The sequence below is a fragment of the Ursus americanus genome, chromosome 20 (assembly GCF_024610735.1).
Source record: "Ursus americanus isolate L20-20 chromosome 20, mUrsAme1.1.p, whole genome shotgun sequence".
Taxonomy (NCBI): Eukaryota; Metazoa; Chordata; class Mammalia; order Carnivora; family Ursidae; genus Ursus; species Ursus americanus.
Genome location: NC_142146.1, coordinates 28,086,581 through 28,106,267, shown reverse-complemented (window position 1 = coordinate 28,106,267; position 19,687 = coordinate 28,086,581). Strand labels below are relative to the sequence as shown.

General features: G+C 38.9%; 1 protein-coding gene across 1 annotated transcript in view; it reads right to left on the bottom strand.

Moving 5' to 3' along the window:
- COL6A6 (collagen type VI alpha 6 chain) overlaps positions 1-19,687 on the bottom strand; it is a 107,577-nt gene that overhangs the window by 49,561 nt on the left and 38,329 nt on the right. The window contains exons 20-23 of the mRNA XM_045791934.2: positions 12,879-12,914; positions 11,311-11,373; positions 9,601-9,663; positions 1,882-1,944 (exon numbers count right to left, since the gene is read on the bottom strand). Coding sequence (XP_045647890.2) covers positions 1,882-1,944; positions 9,601-9,663; positions 11,311-11,373; positions 12,879-12,914 — 225 coding nt within the window. The remainder of the gene's footprint in view (positions 1-1,881; positions 1,945-9,600; positions 9,664-11,310; positions 11,374-12,878; positions 12,915-19,687) is intronic.

The following is a 19,687-nucleotide window of genomic DNA, read 5'->3' as shown; positions in this document are numbered from 1 at the left end:
TATTGGGATAGCCAGACGTTGAGCCCAGGATTAATCACTGAGTTGTTTGTCTCCCTGGGAACTTGAGCTTATTGGAATAAGGTAGGAGTAATTGTTTGGGGCTCATCTCAGTTAATAATGAATCTAGAGGATTTAATTTATCTTGGGACTTCCCAAAGGATTTGGGCTTACTTTGAGGGTACTTATTTCCAAATTCTTGCCCCTTCTCCTTTAAAAGTCCCTCTTATTAATAATGATCTTTTTGGCACAACTACCCTGCTTCTATCTATCTCCTTCTACTCTCTCACTTCTAACTAGCCCTAGGAGCCATCCATTCCTGCCTATCTCTCTCTCGATTCCCTCTGTCGCACCCTTTGGAGGGCTTTCAGTTTTGAAAATATTCTTTAGAGCATCTCAGCCACCAGAGGCAATGGCTTCTTCACTCCCCCTTCCTTATCTGTTCTGCACCATACATTTGACCTCTCCTTCCTCAACTCTTCTTCTCAGCACCCAGTATGCATTTGTTTCTTTCCCCTCCTTTCTAATAATTCACTGTCTCCCTAATCCTTCTTACAAATACACACCACCAAGAGTCTTTTTAAAACTCCAAATGTCTCTGAAACTGCATCTCCGACCAGCCCTAAACTTCCTCTATTCCCCAAAAATATTCCCTTCATTCCTACACCACTCCTCCTCGTGACTTTCCTGCTTCTGGGATGGTACTACACTCATGCTGCAAGTCCACAAGCCATCTAGTCCTCTTCTCTCTACCTTAGCTCCCTACTGGAAGAGTCCTCCAGAATCATCATGAGCCCCTCCTATCCTCACTGTGTTAAGTCATCCAGTCACTGCTTGTCTTGGAGACTGTTAGAACATACCCACTGGTCTCCTAGCTGCCAATCCCTCAGCCTTCAAAATATTTCTACAGAGTAGCCTATTCAAAATCCTCCCAAGTCTGGCTGTGTTCAAACACTCCATGAAAACAATTGTGAATAGCACTGTACTGGCTACTTAACAAAGTGAGTGACTACAGACTTTTTTACGTGCCTATGAGACAGGATCATTCCCTCCTCCCCACCCCCCCGCAAATACCCACACCCAGGATTTTCTAACCTTGTGCTTTCCTTCACATAATTTCTTCTCCCTGAAATCCTCCATGCCTCCTCTCTGCTTGCCAAAGTCTTTCTTATCTTCTACGGTCTGCTCCAAGTCTGTACCCTCTATGATGTTTCTTTCCCCAGCCCGGAAATACTTCACTAATACTATATTTAAATCTCCATTCTCAGACCCATATCCTGATCTACTTTATGTCATATATTATTGTCTTGAAAATATTCTAAATCCCATGGGGATTGATTCCATGTCATATCTATCATACAACCCAGAAATTCTTTCATTAAGCAAATATTTACTAAGCAATTATGTGCCAGGAACTGTTCAAAGCACTAGGGATGCATCAGTGAGCAAACAGTCGAAGATCTCTACTCTCCTGAAGCTGAGTTTCTGATCCAACAGAATACTAGTGGAGTGACTTTGTCTGAGAGGTGTTCAGCAAAGGTTTATATGCAAGGAGGAAGCAGAGAAGAAAACAAGAGAGGAGGGGAGGGAAGAATAGAGGGGCAAAGGAAGGCCTCCCCCAGAACAGTCTTCCTTCCCTGAGGTCCCCCCCCCGGCTAAGAATGGGTGTAGCCCCTCATGAAATTATGCTGAGCTGGAATCCTTGACCTCATTGTGGTCCACACCCACGTCCTTAGACGTTGCTGGCTCTCTAAGAATCAACCCGGGGTGCAGGAGCAATAAGAGGTTCTCCTTTGTATTGAAAGGGCTCTGGTTAATACAACCAGACACACTTACTTTGAGGAGAAAACCTTAACTTTGGTGGGCTTAAAGAATGTGACCTACTTTATTTCCTTGGCTTCCCAAATGGCCTGGACTCCCAGCTTCTCCTCCTGGTCCTGGAGGCCCCTGAAACAAAACGAGGATTGCAAATATAGCAGAACATAAAGCAACTTTCCCCTAAACCCTTTGTGTCTCTTTTAAGAGGAAAATGAACCACAGATGGGAAAAGAGTTATGGCTTTACTGATTTCTGCTCTGGAAAAAAGTATCACAGCTGTCAAATAAAAACTAGTAAATAAAAGAAAATTAATAAAGTAATTCATGCCAGATGTGGACTAAACGATCATGCTTTCTTGTGAGTCTTCTTTTCCAAAGAGATTTTACGTTCTCACTGTTTTGCTTTTACAGCAGATGTTGCTAAAATGTCGAACATTTAAAGAAGGCATTCCAAGTGACATTTGCCTTTACCTGTATTCTGTCTGGTTCCTTGCTTTGGTAGAAAGCATTTTTTTTTAAGGTAAACTTATATTTATTTGCAAATAATATAATTTGTCCAATAGAAAGCTCAAGAAACTTTGCCAAAATAATTAGCAATAGCAAGATATGTTCAGGTATACCAGATAAACAGTCTGAAATAGTTTTCTCTTTCCTACTGATAAGTTAGAAAAGTAAATGTACCTAAATTCCCATGTACCATTAGAAGAAAAAAAAAACCTGTAAAATATGTGGAATTTAACAAGAAAGATAAAAGACATAGCTGTATAAAGAAAGCTTTAAACTCTTACTGAAGAACATAACAAAAGTTAGACAGAGGGCTAAACATACCACACAGCTATATGGAAAATCTATTTGATATAATAGAAGTCTCTTTAATGTTCTAGAAAGCATGTATTATTGGGATAGCTTCAGAGCCGAACATTTAAAAATCCCAATTCAGAGACAGCCCAACTGCCTTCCTAGGTTATTAACACTTGGGATCAGATTTTTCCTTTGGGATATCCAAACATATGGCAACAGAAATCTTGTTTGGTTAAAATGTTTACATAGGTACTTGTAAATAATCCCAACACTAGTGAATTGAAATCATTTTCAAATTTCTTTTTTTTTGGCCGTGGTTACTGTAATTTAAAAATAAATAAACCAAATCTGTGTAATAATCATGATACTTAGCAAATTTTATTCAGAAAAAAATATGGCATTACCTTTTTATCTTTGAAAAACTAAAAATGTAGTTAAGTTGGACATAAAAAATTTCCTAATAGGAATAATTGTTGAACAGTATATTGGTCACTTAGAGAAGATAATAATGATCTTTCCACAACTTTCCATTTTTTCCTCTCCATTCTTTATTTCAAAAGAAGAATCTCAATTTCTTCACCTTCCATAACTCTCAAGCCTTTCCCTTCAAACTCTCACTTCCACCAGTGCATGGGGCTAGCTCCCATGACCTTCAGATTCAATCCAATTAGATTCAATCTTTTCTGTTCTTACCTTATTTGAGTTTGATCATGTATTCTTTGAAACTTTTCCATTTCTGTAACACCATGGGCTTCCTGGTCCCTCTGTGATCTCTTCTCCATTTGCCTCTTAAATCTCCATGTACCCTGGGGCTCCATCCTTGCACCTTATTTTCTCACTTAATCCCCTCCTCCTGAGTGACACCCCCAAATATTCACATACCACTTTACAAAATAACTCCTAAATACATGGATCTCCTGCCCAAACTACTAAACTAAATGCCAGACTCATATATTAAAATGTCTATTGGATAGCCCATAAAAATTGATTACCAAAGATAATTACATTTACCGTAAGTCATGCTTAGTTTCATATTCTCTTTATTAAGGAATGGTGCCACCCTTTTCCTCCCTAAAGCCCAAGCTGGAAACCTAGGAATCATCTCTTAGCTCCTCTTCCTTAGCTCATCTCAAAACCTATCAGTTACAAGTCCCACAGATTCTGTTGCCTTTCTGTACCAATCTCTCTTCCATTCGTATTGCTATTACTTACCTTCAGGCCTTCCTGCCTTCTGTCTAAATTCCTGGATTCCCTGACTGTAGCCTGGCCTCTCTCTAATCCAGTCTTCTCTCCTTTTTCCTTTTGATTTAAAATGTCAGGCTGATGCTGCCACTTTTTCTGAAATTCTGAATTCTGAGTAGCTTTCAGAATAAAGTTGATGGTATTTATTAATATATAATATCTCTCAAAAATGTTGGTATTACAGGTCTCCATAGTCATCTGGGACTACTTCAATCACTGTATGTTTATGCTCAAACCATCTGAAGTCACCAAATAATTCTTGTTGTCTTAGGTCTTCACACTTGTGCAAGTTCTTCCTTTAGCTGGTCCATTTTTCTGTCTGGAGGGAGATACTATCTCCCTCTTGTGAAAATCTTACTTTCAGCATCACTGTTTCAAGAATACCTGAACCCTCTGGCTCTGCTGGGTCTCACAACTGTCCCACAGATTCCTCTACTCTGCATCTCATGTTCATTTGTTTGTTCCTCTCATCTACTAGCTACTAGCCTGTACATTCCTTGAAGGAAGGGGCATGCCCAACTGGCTTCCTATCTCTGGAACTGAGTACAATACCTAAAACTCACCAATCCACCCACCCATTCATCTAGCTATCCATGCACCTATCCAGGAATAGCCCCCAAGAGGGAGGAGATGATGTGTTTAATTTCATTTTTCCATATGACATTTTTTGTGTACTTCACAGAAGGATAAAGTAGAAAGATTTCAACTGTCCTTGACAATAAGGGGCAAATTGGAAGTCTTGCCTAGAAGCTCCCTTTTTGGGCTTCCTTCAGACATAATGAGCTCTATGAGATGAAGGAGATTTCAGGGAGATTACCTCATGTGTGGTCACTTTAAGCACACACAGCACAATGAGAGATTATCCTGTTTGAAAGCCCTCCGAAATGGAAGATTTCTTGGATGGAAGGATGCATACATGCAGACAGGGCATGGTCATCAGAACATCAGAAAACCTGATTCTATTTCCTGCGCAGGACACACAAAATACCAGACGGGTGTCTTTGACTCCTTGAATGGACCTCAAGCGTCAGTGAATGGTTACCCGGATATAGTTACTACTCAAATACTGCTGGTTTTATAGGGGACCATGTTTTTAAAGGAAAGATGAAAAACTCCCTGCCACCCCAAGATATCAGAGTCAAAAAGTTGCCTTGATTCGAGGTCAAGATCATCTATGGAATAGAAAGAGAAGGTTAGGGCATTTGAAGGAAGAGGGCACCAGCCAGAGGCGAAATCTTTACTGGCTTTGTTGTAATAGCAGCCTTTTATTGAGCTTTTATTTTGTGCAAAGCACAAACGCTATGCTAAGAAGTATATCTTGACTTTCTCAATCACAATGAGATACATATTATCGACACCATTGTTCACCAATAAAAATCAGATTGTCAAAGCTTTTAACTCCAAATCCCCATTAACAGGAGGGTAAGATGGGAACCGAACCTGATTCTGACTCTACACTGAACTCCTGGCCACTCTTTCTTCTGTTTTGAGGCCTGTATCTGGGACAGGATTCCCAAACTCTATGCATCACCTGAGATTGGAGTTTTCAAAATGTGAATCTCCACGCTTGATGCAGGAGGCTGGGGCCAGATCTACCCTCCACTCTTGGGACTCGGGCTGGGGGGTCTTTTGCTCATGCTTAGACTCTACCACAGACTCTTCTGCAATCACAACTGTTTAATACAAGTGTTCAGAGATGATAGAAAGGAGAGGTTTAGAATTTAAATGTTTTTAAAAACTGTCCTTAGATAGTATCTTATCAGAAAGGATTGCAGTAGGAGTTTGGGATTAATGGCTGGGGCAGTGCCAAGGACACCTCGACTTTGGATGGAATATGGCTGGAAAGGAATCCTGTCACTTATGTTCATGGGGTAAAACCCTGCCTACACTGACAACAGTAAATTGTCAGGCTGGGCTGGAGCTACCCAAGGAGATTAAACACTCAGTGTCTCTGAGAGTCAGATATGAGCTAATTCTAAGAAAGTAAAAGAGGCCAGCAAGGGGTGGGCTAATGCAAGAACAAACCCCAAGATACCTGAGATGTTGATCTTGACAGTGCTAGGCTAAGACACAACCTCTAACCTCAACTTCTAATCCTTCATGCATCTTACACTCCATCTATGTTGAGCCATTTATGGTTCCCCAAACTCATTTTGATATCTCTTTTTAGATTACCTGGCTCCTTTTCCCAGATGCCTGCCTCTCCCTTGGTCACCTGGAAAACACCTCCTTATCCTGCAAAAGCTAAACCACTCTTCTCCTGCTCTAATGACATCCTTGGTCCCACCACTCTGTTCTGCGTGTAATTCCATTTTAGCATTTAGTACACCACATCTCAACTATTTGTTTGTGTTGGCATCCTTTATGAGATTGGGAGCATGTCTCTTCTTTTCTTTAAAAGATTTTATTTATTTATTTATTTGAGAGGGAGGGAGTATGAGTGAGCGAGAGCTCAAAAGCAGGGGAAGGGAGAAGCAGACTCCCCACTGAGCAGGGAGCCCCACCAACACTGACACTGGCTCGTTTCCAGGATGCCGGGGTCATGACTTGAGCTGAAGGCAGACGCTTAACTGACTGAGCCACCCAGGTACCCTGGAAGCATGTCCTTTTGTCATACTGTAGGACCTACACACAGGATGCACTCAGCCAATATTTGAGTAAAAGAAATGGTTGATGGATCATTCAACCTAGATTACGCAGAATGATGAAATCCAATCACTGCAGTTAAGATTACATATTGTTATTACTATCAGGGCCTTCCTTGGATTGGAGACTCTCATGCTTTGGGCATAAAATGTCCCTGCTAGATTAAGTAATACTGATGCGATACAGTAGTAATAAACACTTACATGGTGCTTACTATATTGCAGGCACTGTTCTAAGAACCTACCTATATTAAACCATTTAATTCTCACCTGATGAGGTAGCTCTTATTATCATCCTTATTTTATAGCAGAGAAAACTGAGGCACAGAGAGGTGAAACGAATTACCTAAGGCCGCACAGCTAGGAACATACAAAACTGGCAATCAAATCCAGGTAGCCTGGTTTCAGGTACTATGCCCTTGACCACTATGCTATGCTTTGTAAAGATAACAACAGAAATTCTACTTTGTACCCCAAATTTCCATGGAATAATTCCAACATTTCTTGATATTGCATGTGACATTAGTGATTATTTCACTAAAAACAACTAAGAATAATTCCAGCACTAACTAGAATTAGTATGTATGTCCGATTTCCCATTCCTTTTCTAGGCATTGATTCGTGTAGTACCCTGCAGTAAACCAAACAAGAAGGGAACAAAGGAAGGTATAAAAGAATATGCCATTCTTTTCAAAGTTATACCTTCTTTTTCATTGTGCCATGGGCTGTATTTCTTTCGTGCCATAGCCATGTACTTGGTTGGATTAGCACATTTTGATTTATGCAGAATGCCCCAACACTGCATAAATTAATGTCTTCAGAACACTGTCAACAGAAATCACATGTCTTTTTCTAAATGTATATCCTAAGAAAAAATTAAAGTCTTCAATTAAAAAACACTCCTATGAGGGGTGCCTGGGTGGCTCAGTTGGTTAAGCATCTGACTCTTGATATCAGCTCAGGTCTTCATCTCAGGGTTGTGAGTTCAAGCCCTGTGTTGGGCTCCATGCTGCGTGTGGCGCTTACTTAAAAAACAAAACAAAACAGAAAACACTCCTGTTATTCCACCTAAGTGGCTGGTTCTTGTGTGCTGTCTGAAGTCTATGTTAGTGGATTTACAGAGCCAATAAAGAATAACACTCTCTTGTATATCTGCTTGTGTTTGTCTCCCGTGGTTTTCCTTTGGAAACAACAATTTTGAGACCCCTTTCATCATGTCCTGAATATAGAAAATTCTATACATCTTTGAAATAGCACTTCCACTGTGTTGACAAGGGTATTTCAAGAAAAAGCAAGCAAAGAAAGAAAACCCTGATTTCTAGCCAGATAAATGGAAGAGGTAGAGAGAAGTGGTGCCTTTTGACTGACACTGGCAATGCCAAGAGGTTGAATGATTTATAACTATAACCAATCTTGCCAAAGCAAGATTAAAGGGGTCTCACTCAGACAAGTACACTGTAGGGCAGATGGAATAACTTATTTGAATAACAGCTACTTGGATACAATTTTGGATTAGAAGAAGGGAATTACCAAGTTCTTTGGATTTCAACCCATCTACATCTTAATATTTTACATAAACAGAGGAGATAATCACCGATATATGTTTCCTTTGGCATTTGCTGTTTTTTTTTTTTTTTAAATCCCAACTGGTGGTGCCAGCAAGTTTTTAATGATTCAAGGATGTGAATACAAAACAGTTACTTTTCATCAATTTAGTTCTACAATGAAATTTTTTTATTGTTTAGATTTTTTTTTATGTATGTTACTCACCATACAGCACATCATTAGTGTTTGATGTAGTGTTCCATGATTCATTGTTTGCATATAATGCCCAGTGCTCCATGCAATATGTGCCCTCCTTACTACCCATCACGGGCTAGCCCACCCCCCACCCCCTCCCCTCTAAAACCCTGTTTGTTTCCAGCAGTCCATAGTCTCTCATAGTTCGTCTCCCCCTCTGATTCCCCTCTTCATTTTGAAATTTTTTAAGTTTTCATGCTGTTTGAAGGAGTATGTTCATCAAACTGGGAACAAATATTCTCACGAGCAGTAATTAATATGCTTTAAAATATTGTATCATGAGATACAGGTTTATGCAAATAGCTTCTTAAATATTTTGATGATGAACACATTCACTTACGTGTTGGACCACTGCCTAAGGAACACAAAGTAATGGATTCCCTTTATCCCATTAGTCAAGTACAAGTCCCAATTGCATCTCATTCATTCATTTACTAATTATTATATAAATACATGTCGAGCTCCACTGTGTAGCAGCCCTGTTATTGTAGGTTCTGGGATATAGTATAAGCGAGAACAAGTTCTGGCCCTCAGGGAGTTTACAGTGTAGAAAAGGAGACAAAAGCTAAACAAATATAATAGCAGTTAGGCAATGGCCAGATCATGTAGGGACCTGCTACTCAAAGTGTGGGCTGGGAACCAGCAGCATCAGTACTGCCGGGAGCTCACTGGAAGTGCAGAACCCCAGGCCCCACCCCAGACCTACTGCTCAGAATGTGTACTTTAACAAGTCGTCCCGGTGATTCTCAGGCACTCTGAAGTTGAAGTGATGTGGGAAAGTCAGTCCCGACACTGGTTGTGTCTATTAGAATCTCCTGGGGAGAATTTAAAGTTACTTGTACCCTGGCCTCACCATCAGAGATTCTGGTTTACATGGTCTGGGGAGGGTTCCAGGTGCTGGGGTGTTTTTAATCTTCCCAGGAGATTATCATGGGTAACTAGGTTGAGGAGCACTGAAGAAAGTTGTATTCTGGGTGCAATGGGAAGCCCCTGAGGAGATCAGGGGAGTGGCATGACCTGATTTGTACAGAGGAGGAATTCTTAACCTCCAGTAATGGCTGAGGTGTTGAGACAAAGAGGGCTAGAAGCCATCTTCCACCTCTGTGTCTGACAGAAAGACAGCCCACTCTGCAAGGTAGGGACCCCAATGTGATGTGGCCATCACATTGAACACTGAACTCAAAACTTTGTGGGTTCACAGGCAGTACATAACTCCTTCTGCAGAAAAGAAACTGCAAGGACATCCATATTAAAGCCAGGATTGGAGCCAGAGGCAATCACTTTCTCTCATTACATACCTGAGGACCTTCACTTCCCAGACCTCCTTTTTCACCTTTCACACCAGTCTCTCCTCTGGGGCCCTACATACAGAGCATACAGAGAATTAAAGCATTATTTTCTTTCTAAAAGAGAACACTTGAATATTAACTTGAATATTAAAGATGGACGTGGTACGTCAGTCACATGGACAGAAACTGGAAAGAGAACTCCATTCATGCCCTTGGCTCTGTCTTGATCTGTGAGCTCTCCTGTGTGTGGGTACAATGGTCCAGTTTGCAACTTAGGCAGTTGGGGGCATTTACAGTAGACTGAATAAATACTGAACAGTTGAATTTTTCAGTATTGCTAATTATCCTAAGCATCTTTAGACTCCGAATACATATGTTTCTTATGTGATAAAGAATATAATGCTTAATTACCTAATCTGAAACTGAAATATTAAAATGAATATTCTATTCAATAACCATACTGAAGACTGGTCATAGATAAAGCATGTGGTAAGATGAAATCCAGAGATTTCTACCTCGAGAATATTATACTGCCTATTAATTGTGGACTTTGTACATTAGGCAGAGAAACCTTCATGCTGTTTGGTTTTTCCATCTGCTTTTTAATTATGTCATGAAGAATGAGTCTGTAAAGTGGAAGAAGGGATGTTGTCATATTATTTGTTTAGTATGAAATAAAGCAAGCCACTCTGCTGAAATGCTTCCCCACAACCCCAGTGGCAAATATTTCTCACTTGAAGATAAGAAAAGTGAACTTTCCTCAGCTGGCAAGTAAAACAAAGCAAAGAAAAGCAATCAAGCTCAAAAGAGATAGAGGTCCAAGGGGACAGACTGTTTACTGCTCTGGAGTCTTGCTAAAAACATGAACACAATTTCTCATCTGATGTCTAAGGATATTTTACCCAACTTCCATGCACCAAGCTGCCAATACATAATAATTTTTTTTTTAGCTATGTGGATTAAAACTTTGAAAAATTATAGAAACATTGCTTGTCTTGCATTTGCCAAACAGCAAACTTATTTCTTAGATTTCAAAACAAAGTTTGGAAAGAAAAAATGTGTTCTAACTTTCTATAGTCTAACCTTCTTTCCTTCATCTCAGCATTTTCTAGGACTTCCTTTTTCTTCTCAGTATTATTTCGGGCTACATTTTGCTCTTTCTGGCACATGCTTCTTTCCCCTCATGTGACCAGTGTAAGAGCCAACCATGGCTTATGCCTTGTAAAGGAAAAAGTGCTGGAGGCAGCTCTCTGGGGAAGTGAGCAAGAGGGTAGGCTGAGTGCCACACTATAGATCACCCCGCTGAAGACTTCGGCTGTATTTGGAACAATTCTTTCCTAGAGTAGAGCCAGCTTTTCTACTACTCAGGCGTCCAGATATGTAACACTGAGTTCTTACTGTGCTACATTGACCAAAATTCCCAGTTTTGAGGCTCAACATTTTCTTTGGCGCAAGGTCTCCCCTAGAATATCCTAGCTAGCTTGAACTCATTGCACAGGGACCCTACCCAGCATGTTCTTTCTCTTTTCACCTCTTGATTAGACAAAACTCAGAAAAAGGAGACCAAATTCCGGACAAGTCAAGACAGTGTTGCTTCCTTACTTTATTACCCTGAGAATACTTTAAACATCTGTATTTCTGCAAAGAGGTTTGAAGGATTCCATCAAGACTCCAAATTCTTCTTGATGTTCTCAAACCCTGATTAGTTCTGATATGTACCTGAGGGCCCTTAAGTCCCCATGAGCCTTCAAGTCCATCTGGGCCTGGGATGCCTGTTTTCCCCTGTAGTGAGAGAGAATCAACCTGTTAACACTGTTTCCTGAGAATTTTGTCTCCTTTATGTACAAGATTATATATTTTTAATCAGAATGTCAGTGCAGGATCTTTGGCAAAAATATGAAAAATAAAGAAATAAAAATTTTCTATAATCTCATCAAGCAGAGATAACCTCAGTTACTATGTTGGTATATTTGCTTTCAAGTCTTTATACATATGCACACTCACACACTCCTTTTTTTCCCCATGTTTGTAACATATCTGACTTCGGCATTTGGCCTGAAAAAACTCAGTTTACATTTTCTTCAAAAATCTCTAGACATCTTACAACATTACACTTATATTCAGATAGATTAAATATCTATTCATCAAAAGTTGAGCAGTATCTTCACATTGCGCTTGAACTCTGACAGAGATAAGAATTCCAAAGAAGAGGAAGGATTAAAAGGCATAATTCAGTCAACTATTGGGATAGCTTAAGTTTATGCCTTAAGTTGTTACACAGATGTGATTAAACGTCCCTTGCTAATTGCCTTTTCCTAGATCTCAGAGGAATTTCTCAACACTTTCTCTCCCCAATCTTACTTCATGCTGTTATTCTGGATTTGGTCTCCTTTTTGTTGAAGTCTAACCTTGAGGTATGTGTGAGTAATGTCTGTGGATGGTAAACTCTCTTGGTCTTGGTCTGAAAATGTCTACATGTTCATTCACAGTTTAGCTAAGTATAAAATTCTAAATTAACAGCTATTTTTCTTCTGCACCTGCACATATCATTTTGTTTTCTAGCATATTTTATTGCCAAATACAAGTCTGCTGCAATCTAATTTGTTATTCCTTTCATGGGTAAAAATGCTTTTTCTCTCTGGTCATGTTTAAGATATTTTATCTTTAGCATTCCAGAGTTTCACCATGATGTGATCGAGAGTGGATTTATTGTTTATCCTCATTGTATTTTCAACCTGAGGATCTGTGTTTCCTCAATTTCATAAATTCTAAGTCACAATTTCTTTTTCATAAATATTATAGATACATGAGGCATGTATATCACCAACATGTACAAAGGAGATATGATACAGTATTTGGTATAGTCAACTTTTGAATAAAACTCTAAGAAGGTCCAATATGTATTAGGGTTTCACTGTACTCTCAGTATAAAAAGGGTTTATGTAAACTAAGGCTTCAGAGTCAACTGAACAAAAATTTAGACAATAACTCAACTGAGTTACCAGTTTGCATTTGAAATCCAAACTTAAATTTAATAGTCATTGGGCCAAACTAGTGCCTCTTGTCATTAATTTTTATAGTCTTTGATTGGAATGCCCAAATCTTCATTTTAAGATTTGAGTTCTTGAAACTGTAGCCTAAAAGATTTCTAACATTTTATTCCACAACCAGTATCATCAAAAAGTGGGAGAACTTTAGTCTTGAAAGAGGTTTCCCAGAGCCTTTATTCTTATTCCTTGACTAGACACAATACTTATCATTTGGAGTTAAGAAAAAAATCGTTGTACCTGTGGGCCTGTATGTCCCCTTCGGCCATGAGCTGCCTAAAATAGAAGGAAAGGTAGGAACCTTTAACTCTGAAAAAAATGCTTTTTATACTCAAATTAGTAATGAACACCTTAAGGCACTTTTTTTTTAAGTACCCACAATTTGCTTAAAACATTTAATTATCCACTGCACCATGACAGTAAAATGTTGTCAACTCTGAATTTCTTATCCTAGGGCAATAGGTAATTAAAATCACATAGACAATTGAAATCTGTACATACTTAAGAGAACAGATTGTGGTCAATAATTTGTCCTCCACTCAACTATTACTAGAACTGATCACGAGCTCCAAAATTGGCTGATTTAATTTCTTTGCCTTTTCCCAAAGTACTATCAAGTAAGCCAAAAGTCTGGAGTGGAGTGGCCAAAAGGCAGGAAGCCAGAGGAAAAACTGGGAGAATTGACTCCATTGAGCTTTATCATAGATTAATTTCAGAATCTAAAGATAACCAGACTAATTTTACCCTCTTCCCCCCAAAAAGCCAAATAATAAGCTCATCTGACAAAAAAATTAAAGAATCAGCCGAAGCATTCAGAAGCTTTCAATTCAGTACGTTAATGAAATATTCAATCAAACTAACAGAACTACATAATCAAGTGAATTTTTCCTAATACTTTGATATGTAAGGTCAGGGTCTGGATGTATTTCAGATCAACATTTTATAGATCTGAAAATCACACAAAGACATTTTATTGTCTAACTTAGGATGTCTCAGTAAAGTCATAGCAAGACTGACACCAGGATTTGCAAAACTCAGTATGTATCAGATGACATTTTCTAGATGGAAATTTGAAATATTCAGATCAAAATTCTATGCAGGCCTTAAATTCTTCTAATCATATTTCAGCTAAAATCTATTGTTATCTAGGAAACAGACTGTATATTTGGAGAAATGGTGACCTATCTCTTTAAAACCCTGATGAGTCATCTTGAGATGAGAGTTTAAATCCTATCAGAGGGAGGAAGAGAAGCTCTCTTCACTCCTTTAGTACAGGGGTTTATCTGCTCTGGTTCAATTTTCAGTCTTATTCAGAAAAATATCTACCAATAACCTATTACCCACAAAGCATACTGTATGGGAACCACAGGAGCATAAGGATTTCACACACACATGTATACACACGCACAGTTCTTGACCTCAAGGGACCCTTATATTTTGGGTTCGGGGGGTGAAGAGATAAATATTACAATATTTACAAGGCATAGTATGGCAAATGCCATAAGAAAGGGAAAGCTAGAAATACGGGTTTCAAATAAAGCAATTATATCCAGTTTGTCAAAAAAGGAAAATATTCCTAGAGGAAGATTGTTTTTAAAAATTTAAGTAATCTCTACACCCAATGTGAGGCTTGAACTCACCACCCCGAGATCAAGAGTCTCATACTCTACTGACTGAACCAGCCAGATACCCTGGAAGATATTTTTGATACGGGTTTCACAGAATGTGTAGGAGTTTTATAGGTAGAAGAAAAGAAGTCTTTCTAGTAAAGGTATACCCTAAGTAATGAAGTAGAAGCAGGAAAACAGGAAATGTATTTGATGGCATGTATTTGAACATTTCTGGGTCAAAGGCGTGAGAAGAGAGGGGAATAGTAGGGTTCCTAAGCCGAAGGGTTCGTACTCCCTTTAGTGGAAACCACTGGGGCCCCTAGAGCAGGAAATGTGCATGGCCAGACTTGGGCTTTAAGTGGATACACCTGGGTGTGGTAGGCACAACCGAACCTATATTCAGGCAAAATAAAGAGCTTCCTATAGGATATGATTTAAGGGTTATGAAACAGGAGGACCTTACATCCAAAAATCTTTCTTTGGTCCACTGTCACAGTGTTTGAAATAAAATCATGAAACATTTTGTGTCTGTGTCTTTAAAGTTTGACTTTGACTTGATTAAAATTAGCCATCTCAACATTGAGCTCTTGCTCCCTAGAGGCACTGGGGTGAGTGGCGGTAAGTAAAAACTGACTTCTGTCCCTGCAGGAGTTTATAAGCCTAACGGAGGAGACAGACTTTAATCCACCATTCCTGCAAATGTAAAGACATCTCTAGAAGTCATCACCTAGCACTTTCATTAATGGCTATTTGGATTTAAACTTTAAATGGAAGTTATGGGTTTGAGATACCTTGGGTAGGTGTGAGAGACTGAAAGAAAACAAGGAAATGGAGATAATTTTACACTTTTGTTTTATATTTTTTAATGTTTTAGGTGGGAAAGATTAAATCCCAAAATATCTTCATGGTTTGCCCACGGGCTTGCAGTTGTCTGGTAACATGTCCAGACAGTCTAATTTACCTGTGAAAGGAAATGTGAATGAGCACATCAAGAAAGAAAATATCCCCAAAGGCACCCTGAGAGTAAGAAGACTCAGCACAGGATACTCAGTCTTGTTGGTCCCTCATAGCCTGGCTTTCTGATGGTTTACCAGGACCCACTTTCCCAGGTAAGCGTGGACTGGTTTGAGACACAATTCCCAGGGAAAAAGCAGGACATTCTTAATGGTAAAACATCACATTAATACTGAATCTTAATGGCAAACACTCATTCACAGTGATGTCTAACTGCCCGCCTGGGGACACTTCAAGCTGCCCGTTGAAGCAGTGCCAAGAGAGTCGAAAAGGGAAAAGCATAACTAACAGCCCTCTGGACTGAATAGGACAGAAGGTCGTGTTTTAGTAAGAGGCTACAGTTGCTTCTCATTATCCATGGCACAAGAATCGGTTCTAATTCTCAGTGCAGTTTGGCTCATAAAGAACCAATCTCCCATTTCCAGCTCCTGCCCCAGTGCTGCGGCTTTCTGGTCCTGATCCTACTCCTCCAACCTTCCCAATCCCACCCATTACAGACTGCTGGCAGAGTGCCAAGTACAGCTTGTTACCCCTACAGTTCCATCCCCCTCTACAATAGTGGTTTCAAACTGCAAGAGGGGGATTTAGCAACCCCCCTTCTCTGGCAACATTTGGCAATGTCTGGAGACAGTTTTCGTTGTCACAAGTCGGGGGTGCTGCTGGCACCTAGTGGGTAGAGGCCAGGGATAATACTAAACATCCTATAATGCACAAAACAACTTCCCACAACAAAGAATTACCTGATCCAATGTCAATAGTAGGTTGAGACACCATCCCTTGAATCTGTAACATGATTCTAGGTTCCTTGAGAGTAAAAACTAGGTCTTATTTTGTAGCTCTACTAGTTAGTAGAGTTGCTCGTACACTCTAGGTGTTCAATAAATGTTTGTCAAATGAATCAAGGGCAGATTTGGTCAACTGCTGTTATTTCCCTGCATGCCACACCCTACCACCACCCTCCAATCACTTTTCAGTTCAGCAGAATCTTGTTGCGCCAAGGAGCCCTCAATACTTATTTATCTACATTTTAGAGTTTTTCAGGTAGTGGTATAAGTTTTTCTTCCTTCTGAAAGGATAATGACTTTACTGTTATTGTAAATATGATACATGCTGATTTTTAAATATTCATATGCAGGAAAAAACAGAATAAAAATTTGAGTCATCCCAAATCCTACATAGATAAAACTATTGTTAACATTTGGTAATCACGATTCCCAACATCTTTTCTATGCATGTTTACAGATAGAGTTCTAAATAGTAGTACTTTTGATTAAGAAAGGATCATGGTATTTATGCTATTTTAAAATTAAAATATTACATTTAATTTTACTTGAATTTAATAGAATTTAATAGGGGGCCATATTGCCTGAATTTTCTAAGGTTCTATCATATTAATTACTTATATATACAAAGAACAACTCAGGTGGGTATAAAAATCTTGGACCCCTGAATTTCCCTCAGAACTCTACCTATTTTACTGCTCTCCCTTTTGGCCCTGATTGTTGTGAAGAAGGATGAAGACAGGATTTTTCATCTTTCCTGCTTGGAAATGCTGGGACATTCTTCCTTTATGTAAGTTTGGTAATTTCACTAAGATGTAGCTCAGTGTTAATGTTTTTGTATCAATTTTTTTCCAAGTAAGAATATGCCTTTTCTACCTGCACATTTGAACCTTTTTACACGAAATTCTACTATACTTCTGAATATTTTCTACATTAGTCTGTTTAACTTAGTAATGCAAATTGTACAGTTGTTGGCTCTCCACTGTCCACCTCTATCATTGCTTTTGTGGCTTCTTGATTAATATATGCCCAACTATATTTTCGGTCTTATTCTAATTTTTTTGTTGCTCATAACCTATCTCTCATGTTCATCATCCTCAAACAGTACCAGCTTGCTTTCTTCACTTTCTATCAACTTGTCAGTTTGACTCTTCTTAGAGCAATCATATTGCCTTAGTTTTTTTTTTTTTTTTTTTTGAGACTTTAGAGAACTGTTTGCCAGAGTCATTCTGTCTTTTCCTTGAATAATTCCTCTCCCAATGGGGGTTTATTTTCCCTTTGCTCATGTCATTTTTCCTCTTCTTTCTATGCAAGTCTTAATAATCATTTAATAATGAAGATTAATATTTCTCATTATTAATCACTTTTGAAGAGAGCCACCTATTTACTGAATAACTGTACGTGGTGTAGCTGGACCTGGGTCAGTAGCTTTGATGTAGATATGTTGTCTCAAACCCTTTCTCATCATGAAGTATTTCTTTTACGTCATGCTACCTCGCCCTTCAAATTTGGGCATTTAAGAGATTCATGGAACTCACATAAAGCCCCTTATATCATAGTTTCACAACAGTCACTGTTTCTTCGATCTTTGCCGCCTCCACGAACCAGACTGCTGGTTGTAGATATTAAAAATGAAACATTATTTAGTTTTTCCCATGATTTCTCCCTCCTCTGCTACACTGTTTCTATGGGTATCTTCTCAAAACCTGAAAGCTACTTTTAGAGAAGTCTGATCCCTGCTTGAGGTCTGAGGTACATGTATAAGCTTTCCAAAGCCTCCCTTCATGAGGACCTAGATTTAAAAAGAATTGGCCAATATTTCCCATCACATGTGGCTTGAAGTTTGTGGTCATTCTTTGTTAATCTCTTTTTAATTTCTTGCGTTGTTTTTGGTAAGTTGCACGAAAAGGAATAGTAAAAAAAACAAAAACAAAAACCACATTGACTTTGCCATATTTAGCTGCAAGTCCCACCTTTACTCCTGAATGACTGCTGAATCTATAATCCAAGATGAGGACGTATTTCTCGGAGTTGTGCAGTTTAAATAATACGTGGTGATACTGTGTAAGCCTCCAGAGAGACTATAGCCTCTATAAAACAATAAAAGCACATCTCCCATGCCAGGAAATCTTGGATGATTCTTTAAGTTCGAAATATTTTCCCCGGGTATGTAAGGGGGCTACACCCTTTAGAAAGTGAAATGAATAGCAAATGTATTGCTTTATCTTCAGGTGCATTCGCACAGCGGCAGTAGTGAAGTGTTTCCCAGCAACCAACTTCTGCACACTTCGAATGTAACTTCTGTTTTCATTTCCATTTTCTCTGCCTAGCAGAGAAGAGGTGTTCCAAGCTACAAAAATATTTTCTTGATGAAGTATAATAGCTGGTTCTATGAACTTCTGCTCAGAAAATACGATGCATAATAAATGCAATATATCAAACTAGTTTTTGTCTGTGCTCAACAAATAGCACAAAGAATTGAGGAGCGAGGTGGAGGAAGTTGGAAAAAGAAAGCTAGATAACTAAGAATGGAAAGGAAATGCAAAATGAAAAGAGACAGGTCTAATTTAGAACCCGATGCAGGCATTTAAGTGTATTTTATTCAAGCTATCTCTTCTTATTAGATAAAAATTTTCTTTTGTAATTTCTGTGCTCTTCCAAGTAGTCAGGCACAGAATATTTTTTTAAAAAGTACTTTAAAAAAGTACTCACCCAGCTAACCCAACCCCCCACCCCCCTCCCCTCCCCCTCTCTGAAACCCCTCCCCTCTGAAACCCTCAGTTTGTTTCCCCGGAGTCCATAGTCTCTCATGGGATGTTATATGCATACAATGAATCATGGAACCCTACGTCAAAAACTTCATTAAGTACTGTATGGTGACTAACATAACATAATAAAAAAATAAAATAAATAATAAAAAGTACTTGTTGAAAAAATATGACAAAACAAAACAAATAAGACTCCAAAAGGTTATATAAGCGAGTGACCTAATATCATTCTTAGTATTTCCACACTATGGAGGTTCCTCAAAAAATTAAATATAGAGCTACCTTTCGATCCAGCAATTCCCGTTCCAGGTACATATCCCAAAGAAATGAGAACACTAATCAAAAAAGATATCCGCACCCCTGTGTTCACTGAAGCATTACTTATACAATAGCCAAGACATGGAAGCGACCTAAGCATCCACTGATGGATGAATGGATGAGGAATACGTGATTATATATAGAACAGAATATCATTCAGCCAAAAAAAGGCGATCTTGCCATTTGTGACAACATAGATGGACCCTGAAGGCATGATACCAAGTGAAATAAGTCAGAGAAAGACAAATACTATATGGTCTCACTAATATGTGGAATCTTAAAAATACAAAAAAACCCACACAAAATAATTCCAAAAACTTGATTTCTGGACAGAGAACAGATTGGTAGTTGCCAGAAGTAAGAAGTGGTCGGTGGATGAAGTGGGTAAGGTGTGTCAAAAGGTACAAACTTCCAGTCATAAAATAAATCATAGGGATGTAATGTACAGCACGGGGACTACAACTATGAATACCAGAGATCTGAGAGTTGCTAAGAGCAGATCTTAATTTTCAGTACAAGGAAAAATTGGTAACTACACGTGGTGATGAATGTTACCT